We start from the raw sequence: 14337 nt of genomic DNA on the forward strand, positions 1-14337 counted from the left end.
GATGCGCATTGCATAGAATCATAGAATATCAGGGTTGGAAGGGACCTCAGGAGGTCATCTAGTCCAACCCCCTGCTCAAAGCAGGACCAATCCCCAGACAGATTTTTGCCCCAGATCCCTAAATGGCCCCCTCAAGGATTGAACTCACAACCCTGGGTTTAGCAGGCCAATGCTCAAACCACTGAGCTATCCCTCCCCCCCACTGAGCTATCCCATGACTACGGCTGGGGTGATGGAACATGCCGCTGTGTCTGCCGAGTCCAGTGAGACTGAAAGGCTGTTTGAACAAGAAGATGGTCCTCCGAGATGGTCGCCCTGAATTGTTCCTTCTTTTCTTCAGGCAGAAACTCAATAAAATCCAATAGTTTTGAGTAGTTTGTATAATTGTACTTGGCCATTAACGCCTCATAGTTGGTGATCCTAAATTGTAGAGTTGCCGATCAATAGGCCTTACAACCAAAAAGGTCTAGTCTCTTCCAGTCCCTGTAGTACGGGGTGGTTCTGGAGTGGTGTTTTCTGCCCCATTCATTCACTGCTTCCACCACCAGGGAGTTTGGTGTGAAAAAAGGAATTCCACTCCCTTAGACAGGACATAATACTTTTTATCTGCCCTTTTGCAGGTGGATGGGACAGTTGGCGGGGTCTGCCAGATGGTTTCGGCTGGGTCCATGAGGGAGTCATTGATTGGTATGGCGATTCTGGAGGAAGTTGATGTGTGTAGTATGCCCAGCAGCTTATGCTAGGAGTCAGGCACCTCCTCTCGTGGAATGTCCAAGGAATCTGGCACTCTCTTAAAGAGCTCCTGAAATTGTTTAAAATCATCTCATATGGTGGGAGGTGGGGGCATGATGGTTTCATCGGGGGAAGAGAATGAGAAAGTTGGCTGCTGGTGCAGCTTCTTGGTCTGAAGCCTCCTCCAGTTCCTCAGCCACCTCTTCTGGAGGTTCGGAGGGTCCTGGTACAGAGGGTGAAGGGGAATGTCTTGACCTCACCCTGGGTGGGCTGGAAGCCTTGTGGTGTTGTGTTCGGTATGCTGCCCATGGTTCCCAGTAAGGCCACTTGTGGTGGGAAAGTCATAGGTCGTGGCATCCATGGGCGTCTGTACTAGCTCTGAGTTTGAGATCCCAGATGATAATCTCTGTTATGATGGACATGGTCTGGCAGATGTATGAGGAGGCGAGGAGTGATGGGCGGCGTAGATTTCCCCTTCATCCTAATCATCCTCATCACTTGAAAAGAGAGGAGCAGATCTGGGCAGTGCAGTAAGATGGCTCGGTACCGAGCATGCTGGAGTGATGTCGGTACTGGGAAGAGGAGATTCTGGTGTAGAGACCAGGAGATCCTTGTGTCAAAGGAATTGCTGAGGTACCAAGAGCATCGGTACCTATGAAGGCTTTAGTGGTGGTACTGATATCTGGGGTGCAGTTGTGGTGCAGTGCTGAGGATCGCGCTCTGTGTGCCGTGGAGGCAGAAGGTGGCACCGTAGCTTGCAGTGCTCTCGAACTGCTCAGCGCTGAGTGCCTCATCAGCTCTGATGGTACTGAGGCAGAGGGTTTTGCTTTCCCTTTGCTGCCCTTGTCCGAATTAGCCCACTTAGGGTCTTTTGCTGGTGCGGTACCCACAGTACCGCATGGTCCCACTACCTCGGAGGTGGAAGGCCCGGTATAGTTGGGTACCGATGGGGTCTGCCGAGTTGGAGAATGCAGTTTCTTGGTGGATTTCTGAGGAGGGGAAGCTGAAGCCTGCTTTTTTAGTCACCTTCTTGGCAGAGCGCTCTTTTGCCTGAGCATGTGAAGGGGAACCTCTGTCTTGGCCCATTCTGTTTAAACCTGAAAGCTTTGATTAGAGCAAAATTTTGTGGCAGGGTAAAATAGGTGAATTCTGTTGCTGCAGAATATATAGGGTACTGCTTATAATGACTGCTGTTTTCACCTACACTTGCCCCACTACCAGCATCAAAGTCACTTCCTGTTTTGTAAAGTACTTTTCAGATACTATAACCTGAGCATGAAAGGCACTATTATAAAACCAAAATCTATTTCCAGTGTGATTAGAGACATGCAGATAATAATAAATAGTATATTTTAGAAAACATTCTATTTGCAAGCACATCTGCATAGCCTAGTTCTCTAGTCCTTTGCGTGTGGCATCAGGGTGGTTGCTTTGGAAAAGCTAAGAACTTCACTTGGGGATGTCAGTATCAGGAGTAATAAGCACTTCTTCAGAGAGACAGATTCTGTTTTCATGCAATTGTCTCTAGTCAAAGAATGAGGGACAAAAATACTGAAAACATACATTACAGAAGCAAAACTGCCTCTAAATGGAGTTGGTCAAAGTTCTCATGAGGTATTTAAAAACACTCACACACATCAACAAAAAGCCAGTAATTTAAATTCAATTCAGTCTCACAAGGGTACAAAATCGGTATGAGCAAACACAGACCTTATTGTTAGGCCTCCAGGGAATTCTTCATCGAACAACACTTCAAAGAGTACATCCATTTCTCTGCTTGCTGTAGAAAATAATGACATGCACAGTCAGAAAGTAGCCTACTTGCCTGTCTACCATTAATTGCACATAGTGGTAATGAAGAAGACATAAAACTAAATTATTATTAGAGTGACATCTTAAATATTCCTATGCCCCATATATAAAAATTCATTCAGTTATTTGGAAACTCCTCAAAAAAGGTCATGTGTGATTGTCCTCTAGGATATGCATAAACTGTAAATCTACTATAAGCAACTATAAGTAGCAGTGATCTAGAGTTGTAATTTTGATAGCAGTCCCTAATAGTCTGTTATTTTCCCAACACACAACTGTACTTTCCTTTGGGTATTTAATGATCAAAAGAGGAAACATTCTTTCCTCTAAATAGCTAACCCTATATATCGGGCCTACTTGATTTTATTTTTGTTGCACATTTTTTTAAACACAGAATATGTAGTTTGTTCTCTGTACAATGATGGTATGGGCAATGGCACAGAAGCTTTATGGATATAAAACCATCTGGAAAGAGACACAGTAGGTGAATCCATACATCCAGGCAACCAGAGACCAACAGTTTTGAAACTGGCTCTCAGCAGAGGATATCACTTGTATATACTCACTAAACAGAGGAGATACTGTTTTATAATTTAATTATAATTTCATTAAAGTGACTATTAAAAAGTGCCAGACTAGAGGAATATCTACCCCACTGTTTCTCAAACTTTTTCATGTAGTGACTGCCTGCGTAGGTGAGTCCTTTCATCCAGATCCCTCAAAAGAGGTGCCAAAGATATATAGCAGTGGTTTTCAACCTGGTGGTCCACAGACTGTCTTATATTTCCTAAGGGGTCCACATCTCCATGCAAAATTTTTTAAGGACCTGCAAATGAAAAAAGGTTGAAAACCACTGGTTTATAGGGATTCTGGTATCTGAGGAAGAATGGTTGCAAGTAATACTGAAGAGAAGACTAGATCGAAACCACAGGTTGAGAATGTATGCTCTACTTTAAGGTGAGTAATATTTACTCCTGGGGAAATTCTGCACCACCGCACATGCATAGAATTTATGTCCCCCGCAGATTTCTTTGCTTCCCTGCAGAAATATGACTTTCTGATGGAGAAGCAAAGGGAAGCCACAAGAGCAGTCTTGCGACCCTCCCCAGCAGTATGTTTCAGGTGCCCAGGGCAGCTGGCAGAAATCACTGTGGAGCAGGGGGTGGGACTGGGGAAGACCTGGTGGGTGGCTCCTCCCCTGCACCAGGCTCAGCTGTTAGTCCCAGCGGGACTTCCTCTTCCCCTGCATGGCACCCGGGGACGTGTCAGACCCACCCCCAGATTTATCCTCCAGCTGTACGAAGCTCTGCAAACTCCACCCCATCGCTTCCTGCACCCATCTCTCCTTAGCTGCACGGGGAGGGATCACTGTACAGGGAGCTGCTCCCCCATCCACCCAACCCGTGCATCCAGACCCCCTCATACTCAGACCTTCCAGCCAAGCCTCACCCCCTCCCACCCAGAACTTCCCCTCCACCCACCCAATGAGACCCACGTCCCCTGCCCCTGGACCACCCCAACAAGCCACCCGCACCTGGATCCCCACCCTACTGAGCCCCAACCAGCTGCACCTGGATCCCCACCCCACTGAGCCCAACTCCCCCAGCATCTGGACCCCCGCACTGAGCTCCCCTGCCGAGCCCTATCCTCTCCATACCCAGACTCTCCCCCCCCGCCACTGAGCCCCAACCACCTTCCCCTGGACCCCCTGGCAGAGTCCCATTGTTGTTGCACTCAGAACCTCCCCAACAAGCCCCTGTGCATCCAGATCCCCCCCGCACCCAGATCTCCAACTGAGCTGCCCATACCCAGATTGCCCCACACAGAATCCTCTCAACCCACAGCTGGACCTCCCACACTAAGCCCCTCCACACTTGGATCCTGCCTTGCTGAGCCTGCGTGCCCACACCTGGTGCACCTGGCACAGAGGGGCAGGGCCCTGGGGTGTTTCTGGTGAAGGCCCAGTCCTTGTGCTGTGTCAGGGTTGGGTGCAGCCTCCCCGTCGAATCCATGTCCCGGTGGGGGAGCTGCACAGTGATCTCCCACCTCTGTGCAGCCAGTGGCCTGTGTTCCCCAATGCCATGCTGGAGCTTCCATATTTATTTTACAAATAAAATTTGCAGAATTTTTTATTTTTTGGCGCAGAATGCCCATAGGAGTAAATATTTAGTGGAACTTTATGTATGATAAAAACATTCGGACCACCACTATTGTGTCCCTCTGTTTTACTGTCTGTCTCTCCAATTTTGTCTCTTCTCCTATATGCCTTCCCCTCTTTTCTGGTATATGTTCCTTCTCATTGGCTTTACTGCCTGTCCTTTATTAAGGCCAAAGACTAAGTAGTTCTACATTCAAGGGTAGAGCTACTTAACACATGAAGTGACTGATAAATGAAACTACGTTTTAAGCATTCACTGTAGGGCTTGTCTACACATGGAGTTAGGCCAGAATTAACTCTGTGCGAACATGCTTATTCCAGAATTAAGAGTGTCCAGATATGGAGCTATTTCAAAATAGCTATTCTGCTTCAAATTCACATTTTACCTTATTCTGGAATAACTTGTGTAGACAAGCTCCTAGATATGTTACTAGGAGCTTTAAGTTGGATGTGCTGCTTAACTGGAGAATTTTAACTGAACTCTCTCACACTGCTAGAAAGTCTCCTCTCTAGAAATTCAAATTCTTTTTTTAATTGAAGTTTTCTATCACTTTGTCAGAAACTTTGGAGTATAAGCAAATTCTGTCAGTTTTCTTCCTCACTTGTTACAACCAGGGCCAATATACATGTGGGAAAGGCTGGACAAACCTGTTACACTTTCTCTAATCCCTCCCTCCCATTCAGCCAGTTAGACTGGATTCTTGAGAAACCAGAAGAGTTGTGTACTTATTTTAGATTACAAAACACACATGAAGAACAGTACATATCATTAGGAGTTTATAAAGCACTATGCACTCTAATGGAGCTATATTATTCACAAATAGCACTCTCTAAATTCTCCACTCTATCTGAGGCAATTTTTTTTGTTCCAAATGGATTTTATCTGTTCCGTCATTTTATCTTTATTCCTCCACAAGACTTTATTAGATGTGAGAAGAGTCAACAAAATATTAATCTCAGTTCCTAAATAATCCCTTCAGCTTCATTGGGTAGAGGACCAAATGTAACTGGAGACAACTTTCTCATGCTCTTGAAAATTCGAGAAACCATCTTCCAAAGCCGCTGCCTGCTCTTCCCACCCCAAGAAAAACCAAAAACCAAATGCATACCTCTCTCATTTTCTTGAGAGCATTCCAACATCATGCTCAAATGACAGCATATGACATCTAAACCAAACAATGTTACTGACTAGGGCTATCGATTAACTGCAGTTAACTCACACAATTCAAAAAAATTAATTGTGATTTAAAAATTTAATTGTGATTAATTGCAGTTTTAAACACGCTGTTAAACAATAGAATACCAATTGAAATTTATTAAATATTTTGGATGTTTTTCTACATTTTCATATAGTATTCATATAGTGTTGTAATTGAAATCAAAGTGTATATTATTTTTTATTACAAATATTTGCACTGTAAAAATGATTTAAAAATTGTATTTTTCAATTCACTTCATACAAAAACCTGCATTCAAAAACAAAACAATGTAAAACTTCAGAACCTACAAGTCCACTCAGTCCTACTTCTTGTTCAGCCAGTCACTAAGACAAACAAGTTTGTTTACATTTACGGGAGATAATGCTGCCCACTTCTTATTTACAATGTCACCAAAAAGTGAAGAGAGTCATTTGCATGGCACTTTTGTAGCCAGCATTGCAAGGTATTTACGTGCCAGATATGCTAAACATTCATAGGCCCATTCATGCTTCGGCCACCATTCCAGAGGACGTTTCCATGCTGATGCCGCTCGTTAAAAAAATAATGCTTTAATTACATCTGTGACTGAACTCCTTGGAGGAGAATTGTATGTCCCCTGCTCTGTTTTACCTGCATTCTGCCATATATTTCATGTTATAGCAGTCTTGGATGATGACCCAGCACATGTTGTTCATTTTAAGAACACTTTCACTGCAGATTTCACAAAACGCAAAGAAGGTACCAATGTGAGATTTCTAAAGATAGTTACAGCACTCGACCCAAGGTTTAAGCACCTGAAGTGCCTTCCAAAATGTGAGAGGGACGAGGTGTGGAGCATGCGTTCAGAAGTCTTAAAAGAGAAACACTCTGATGAGGAAACTACAGAACTCAAACCACCAAAAAAGAAAATCAACCTTCTGCTGTTGGCATCTGACTCAGATAACGAAAATTAACTGCATCGATCCACACTGCTTCAGACAGTTATTGAGCAGAACCCGTCATCAGCATGGACGCATGTCCCCTGGAATGGTGGTTGAAACATGAAGAGACATATGAATCTTTAGCGCATCTGGCACATCAATATCTTGCAATGCTGGCTACAACTGTGCAATGAGAACGCCTGTTCTCACTTTCAGGTGACATTGTAAACAAGAAGCGGGTAGCATTATCTTCTGCAAATGTAAACAAACTTGTTTGTCTGAGTGATTGGCTGAACAATAAGTAGGACTGAGTGGACTTCTAGGCTCTAAAATTTTACATTGTTTTATTTTTGAATGAAGGTTTTTTTTAACATAATTCTACATTTTTAAGTTCAACTTTCATGATAAAGTGATTGCACTTCAGTACTTGTATTAAGTTAATTGAAAAATACTATTTCTTTTGTTTTTATACAGTGCAAATACTTGTAATCAAAAATAAATATAAAGTGAGCACTGTACACTTTGTATTCTGTTTTGTAATTGAAATAAATATATTTGAAAATGTAGAAAACATCCAAAAATATTTAAATAAATGGTATTCTATGATACAGTGCGATTAATTGCGTGATTAATCGCGACTATTTTTTTAATCGCTTGTCAGCCCCTATTACTGACCCTTTGGTCACATGAAAGTTACCAAACGACTGATCCTGCTCTAATGGGGGAAGACCACAATATTCAGATCCTGAATCCAAATACCTGAATATAATCCTAGAGTAGCTTCTTCCTTACCTCCCACTGCAACAAGCTTTAGGGTCCCCACAACCATGAACTCTCTTCTTGGGGGTGGGGACAGAGACTTTAAACCCTGGATCCAATGGCCACCTTCCAATCCTCCCCCTTGTCTCTCCACATTTTGCAGCAATAGTGCAGAAAAGACTTCTGCACTTGCTGTTACACTGAGCCTGAGAACCCACAGATGGCACAGTAAGTGGAACGACCGCATGGTACATTACAAACCAAATTTCTATTTTTTAATTGTGCCTCATCGCCAATCTGACTCTTTATTAATACTGTTCACAATTAAATGAAAAAGAATAAAAGCTTACAGCAGTTTGTTTTCATGACAACCTTATAGCTAAAATATGATCATTATTATGAGGAAAACATTACCTCCTTTAAGTCCTATAATGGTACCTCGAAGACCAACTGGAACAGAAAAGTTCTCCCTCACATTGACAACACGGTCAAACAGTCGATACTCTGCATCTCTGTCTGGAACAACCCCATTCTGTTGTTCTAAAGGCTGACATTAACCAAAATACTATATTAATTCTAGTAAAATATAAAGATATAAGTTATTCTGATTTTAATAACAAATGAATCATGGATTTAAAACTTAAAGAAGTTGAAATGATTACATTGTTTTCAGGACACAGAAAACAATTTGAACTGTTCTCTCAACAACCAGGTAGAGAGTTACAATTATCAGAAAACATCCTTTTATTAATAATATTGCTAACTAGGAAGCTGCAGTGCTACTCAGTGCTACTGAATGAGCCCATGAAGTTGACGGAAGGCACAATCAGAAATAATGTTCAGCTTCTCTTGTGCCACCAGCTGTGAGATACCCAGCAAAGCAGCCTAGAGCATACAGGTGCCATGAAAAGAGCAAAACAGGCATTTAATATTCTTTTTACATATATTACAATTATGGAGGGAATGAAAGTTGTAGAATCAGCAAACAGACAGAAGAAGGCAAAAGACATATGCTACCAAACCACATGAGAGTCGATAATTGAATTTCTGTCCCATTTATGCAGCAGTCATTGTTATTAAGTAACTCCACACTGAAACTGATTTTCTAGGAGACACCTTAATTAATCCTGTCCCTACTAAGTGAAGTGCCCTATAATAATTTTTGAAAGTTCATGAAGTTTGTCCAGGTTATATTTATTTTACATATGTTTAATTTTATTATAAAAACTAACAGCCCTCAAATGACTTACTCTATACAGCAAATGGGGTTTCACCGTCACTCGCACCTTCTTGTTACTCTTTCTTTGCTAAAGGAAAGGGACAAAAGAATTTTAAAAACAATTAAGTAAGAAGTCTGAAAAATTATGCCATTGTTTTGCAATGTCTTAGATAAAAAATGCCCACTATCAGTCTGAAGTGAAAACATACGGGATTTTTTTTTGATGTGTTGAGCAAGCAAGCAGAACAGGGATCAGAATACAGTAGGACTTCGGAAGAAAATATATGTATATGTGCTCCATGAAAATGTACTGCAGGCATTCTTCCGGTATTAAAGGAGGAGACACAGTTCTCAAGACTTTGAATCATGCCAAAACACTGTATTTAAAAAATACTTTCAAGTAACTGGATCTAAGAAGTCAGGTTAGTCTTTCTAAACCATGGCTTAAATTATTTAACCAATCCCAAAACAAACCCAAAGTTAATATCACTTTTGCTTCTGGATCCTTCTACACAATCTGGAAGAATATCAACCACTTGTCTCATGGGGATTTGCTACACATCATGGGACTTAATAACCCATTTAACACTTAATACTTCCTTGCCTATTTTTGTTTTATTTTCTCTTTTACTTGAATAGATCTGATGAGAGAGACCTGTGAGGCTGGAGGAGACTGCCTCCTAGTTATCTGCGGATCAAAGGGAAACTATTTGGGAAACAGAATGGAAGATTGGGTTTGTGTTTGGAAGACATTGTGAGGAGTCCAGGACCTCTTTGGACACAGATTCTTTTCCCAAAATCATTCACAGTCAGGGGAGCTCAGAGTAAATCTGACTTAACTAACTAGAGAGAAAAGAACCAAAGAGTAGACAGACTGCTGAGGCCCTTTTCTGAGTTGCTATGACAATTTATGATGCAATTTAGTAGCTTACAGTTCTTCCAATAGTCTCTGTAGTATTTGCCATGCCACAGAAAAACCATTTTCTGTAATCTGAATAAAGTACTTGGACAATAAAAACAACTGCTTTTTGGTCCATCACTAGTCAAATCTATAAAAATTCAGTACCTTGCACTTCTCTAATTCTTCTTCAATTTTCTCTACAATAGCTGCATCCAGAATTTGTAAGTCACAAGATGAACGAGATAAAGCGCTGACAGGATGCGCCTTTAGCCAGGCAACAATTTCTTGAACTCTCTCAGCACTATATAAAAAAAATTACATATTGATCATAATTGTTGAAGGCTTATATATTATTGTGGACTATACGCAGTTTCTGGATTTATAATGTCACCAGATACTACAGTAGTAGGCACATCTTATAACTGGATATAGTCATAACAAACACTGCTATGTAGTGCTCCGAGAGTTTAGTATAGGGACAAAAAAATTAACCATGATAGACTGAGGCTTCAAAAATATAAACTAAAATGCAGACTCTTGAAATTCTATCTTCCAGACTAAAAATCTGGATTTTCAAACAAAAATCATTAAAAACACCCCATGAAGATTATTTTAAAAGCAAAAATTAAAAACCATAGAGAACTAAACTGTACAAATATGAGGTATAGGTGTGATAAATAGCTGGCTCTAGAAACGACATATGTAATATCCTGATAATTGTCAAAATCATCCTTTAATGAGTCTGGTCCTGAAGAAAAAGACAGGTTTCAGTTATTTAAAAAGGCCACCATTATGTGGTGGCAGCCATTTTCAGTACTGTCAAATCCCTCTTGCCACCAGTTTCCTGTCTACCAATCTTCAGGTTGGGCAGTTTCCCTGCCTGCAGATATTTCAGTACTTGAAGAATTTCTGCACATTTTTATTACAGCAAAATTTCTAGTCTAGTATTTGGACTGGATGATTCCAAAAATACTGAAATAATTGTACCCTTCTTTGCTTTGCGACTTCAGCAGTTTTTGAGTGTACAGAGGTCAATATCTGGAACTTGTCATATAGAATACTATTTAATCAAAATGAAAAAACATTGCTCACCCATTCTCGTCCTCCCCAGGCCAAATATCATCTTCATAGAATATATCTTCTTGACTATTTTTGGCAATATAACTAAACAGTTCAGGGACCCTAATAATAAAAGAGATATAGTTTCACATACAGCACAGTCAAAAACAAGTGCTTAATAGACACAAAATAATCTGGAATCCAGGGTGCAGTAGCTTTTCATAAATGTACAGAGTTTTATTGGCCAAATAGGCAGTGCAATATGCTGACTAAAGATGCAAAATCAGAGTTCTGTCCAAGATCATCTCTTGCGAGGACTCAGAACACACTAGAAGTAAAATGAGACATTCCCTTTCTCTAAGTCCACCCAACTCCATCATGCAACCTCAGAAGCAGTACTGATGGGTTCCAGAAAGGCCTGTGTCCTGTCCTCTTTGGTTAAAAGGCTGGATCTCTATGACATGGGAATAAAGAAGAAATTGGAAGATCCCACATGCTCCATCCCCTTCTCCATAAAATAAACTTACGTTATAGAGACAGACAGTTGCTGAGGGATTCTAATGATGACAAGTTACTGGAGAGGAACTTGGATGGATTGGGATGTCACCAAAGCCCCACATGATAGCTTAACATTTTGCTTTTTAGGCTGTTTATTTTTTTCCATTTATGCAGTCATTTTTACATAATTGTAGTCAGCCTCTAGCTGTTACTAAGGGGCTAGACAATGACTAAGTGATCTTTCACTGTGAATATAAATCCGTGAGATATCATGTGTACTACATGCTGAATGACAACAGCACTGGTCTAGAAATGAAAGTTTAATTCGTCTCCTCCACAAGATCACTTCCACACACTAGCCTCCTTCATTTTAGTTTTTAATTCCTCATCAATCAGGAGAGACTACAATGGGATATAAACTGATTTCAAAGTGGTTCCAGAAGGTAATATAGACAGTACAATAAAACTGGATTTCCTATGCAGTGTAACTATTATAATATGAGGTGTTTTCAAATTCCAGCACACTGGAGCAATATGTGTTTATGTCAATATTCTATGCAACAAAATGAAATAATTTAGACACCTCCCACACGCAGAATGTCTTATTACAGTTGTCACCATCTGATTTTGAAACACAGATCCTGAATTATAGCCATCTCTTCTCTTCAAATAGAAAGTGTTCCAAAGTAACTTCTAAATGTAAGAAAACTAGTGTGTGTCTACACAGCAAAGAAAAAGCCATGACTGGGTACAGATTGTACACTGATGATATGAGGAAAATATCATTTCTTTCAATTTCTTTAATCTTAGCTTTAAGAATCTTCCATGACATTCTTAATAATGTTGCTGAGTTTGTTCCTTTGCTATTTCATGTTCAATTATAGTCCGTTTTAAGTCTAAAAGTCAGAAACACCTCAAAATACTTCATTTGATGCACTTATTTCTCATTAAACCAGGATTTGGGTTACCCTACCTCCAGTCCCAGAGTCATCAATAATAAACTTTTGCACAGTGAATAAAACCCATTTACAATTTCAGTACAATAATTTCAGAAATATGACATTATTATTCAACTCTTACCTTTCTAAATACTCAGCAAGAAGTTGCTCCACTGCAGAAGAATACATCCATTCATTTCTAACCTTCTTAGTATAGCCAGGGACCTCTTCATTCTTCTTATTAAACTTCAGATTCAAGCCCACATTTGCCTTGTGGTCTCCATGTGGACTGCAAAACAAAAAATTACGTTTTGTAAAGGAAAAACTACTGACATCTGACTTGAGCCTCAGAAAAGTTGTTTCTGATAACATCTTTATCTGCTAATGAAACTGACCTACTTTGTAAAGCACTTTGAGAATTACTGATGAAAAGTGCTGTATAAGAGTTGGCTATAATCACTCTGTGGGATGTAACAGGAAGCAGGTGTTTTGAGTTTTAGGAAAGCATATCATGTGACTTTTGGATTACTATCTTTTTCACAAGTTGTATACAATTGCATATTTTTAACTGTTATTCAATAAATACATATATACAAATAAATACTCTGAAACCTGTCAATAAATACACAAATTACAAACAAACAAAGATTGTCAACTTTGTGGCATAGAGTTAGTGCTCTGTACTACAAGAGGGAACTCCAATAGAGTCCTAGTTCCACCCTGGTGTCCTCCTCAGCACTACCAAGGGCTGGACACACTTTAGAGGCATTTTGCCTGGCCTGAAGTAGCTCAGGTATCTTGGGTTGGTCAACAGTAATCTTTCTAGCCAATTAAGAACTGTTAACGGGCTTTGAATATAGTCTTCTCGGGGTCTCCTTGCTTTGGAAGGTTGGTTGTAAGGGTGAAATATATTTACAGATGAGGGATTTAAAGAAAAATTCTCACCCAAAATTCACTTGACGGAAAAGTCTTTTATACTAATGCCCCAGTTGAGGGTTATTTTTTTAATTGATTTTTCTTAAAATTTTAATAAAGCAATTTCAAATGTACAGTTTCCAGCCTGGGCCTCATTTTCTGATTGAGGCAGGAAGGGCATCATGACAGCATTGGGCGGCATAAACTCAGAACAACATCCTCTAGAATTATGGTCTCAACCTACTAGCCTCCTAGGTGCTGCTGCAGATTTAACATACTGAAGGTGTCTCCAAGAGAAGAATCCAAAAAAATATATGAAGTATAGGAGTACGTATGATTCAACTGGGATTTTTAATTTGATTTTTCAATTTTTAATCTGATGCAGTATTCTACTAATGGTCAATTAGAATATCACTGCAACTAAACAATTTTTTGGTACTTAGTAAATCTAAGCAATTCTTAGTTTAAAAAAAAAAAAACAATTAAACAACCAGAACAAAGCTCTGATTCAGAAAATTAACAAACTAAGCTTCCGTTAACTGAAGAGTGCATCTTTCTGAAAACATTGCTTATATCAAATACGCTATCAATACAATTTTATATCACAGATCCCATTAGAATTTATGAATACTGAGATGTCAAATAGGATGAAAACATAAGAAAAATCAATATAGTAAATTCTGTTTACAGTAGCTTCCACTTATTAGCAACCCCTTGGCTGCTAGCCAAAAGTTGCTATTATCCAGCAGTTGCTAATAAGTGGAAGGCTTAGCATGCTCCAGCGCTCCCTTCCCTGTGTGCAGTCTCCTGGCAGGGCATAGCCTGGAGAGTGCAAGGAGAGATATCATGCAGTTCCAACACCCGGGATGCAGCCCTCCTCCCCGCTATTGCCTATGGCCTCCCCTCCCAGCCTGCAGCCCCTTATCTCCTTGTATGATCCCATGTGCAGTAAGGTTTGCTGGGCTGCAACTCCTCTCCCCACTACTGCCCAGCCCACAGCCTCTTACCTCCTATACAGTCCCATGTGCAGACAGGTTTGCTGGGCTGCAGCCCCAGAAGGAAGCGCTGGGACACGATGAGCACCGGCCACAGGTAGGTTTGCGGTGCTGCAGCGAGGGAAGGCATGCCCCAGCCCTTCCATTCCTGGATGCAGCCTCATAAACCTATCTGCAGGGAGTGCTCTGCACATCTCAATACGTACTTCCCTGCCTATAGACTCGCAAACCT

At 40.7% G+C, this 14337-nt stretch overlaps 1 protein-coding gene across 3 annotated transcripts in view; it reads right to left on the reverse strand.

Moving 5' to 3' along the window:
* Positions 1–14337, reverse strand: part of XRN1 (5'-3' exoribonuclease 1) — a 77744-nt gene that overhangs the window by 13269 nt on the left and 50138 nt on the right. For all 3 annotated transcript variants that reach the window (XM_065410510.1, XM_065410509.1, XM_065410507.1), the window contains exons 25-30: positions 12338–12484; positions 10793–10882; positions 9866–10001; positions 8831–8887; positions 7995–8127; positions 2443–2512 (exon numbers count right to left, since the gene is read on the reverse strand). In XM_065410510.1, coding sequence (XP_065266582.1) covers positions 2443–2512; positions 7995–8127; positions 8831–8887; positions 9866–10001; positions 10793–10882; positions 12338–12484 — 633 coding nt within the window. The remainder of the gene's footprint in view (positions 1–2442; positions 2513–7994; positions 8128–8830; positions 8888–9865; positions 10002–10792; positions 10883–12337; positions 12485–14337) is intronic.

This window comes from Emys orbicularis, chromosome 9, assembly GCF_028017835.1.
Source record: "Emys orbicularis isolate rEmyOrb1 chromosome 9, rEmyOrb1.hap1, whole genome shotgun sequence".
In the NCBI taxonomy this organism is placed as follows: domain Eukaryota; kingdom Metazoa; phylum Chordata; order Testudines; family Emydidae; genus Emys; species Emys orbicularis.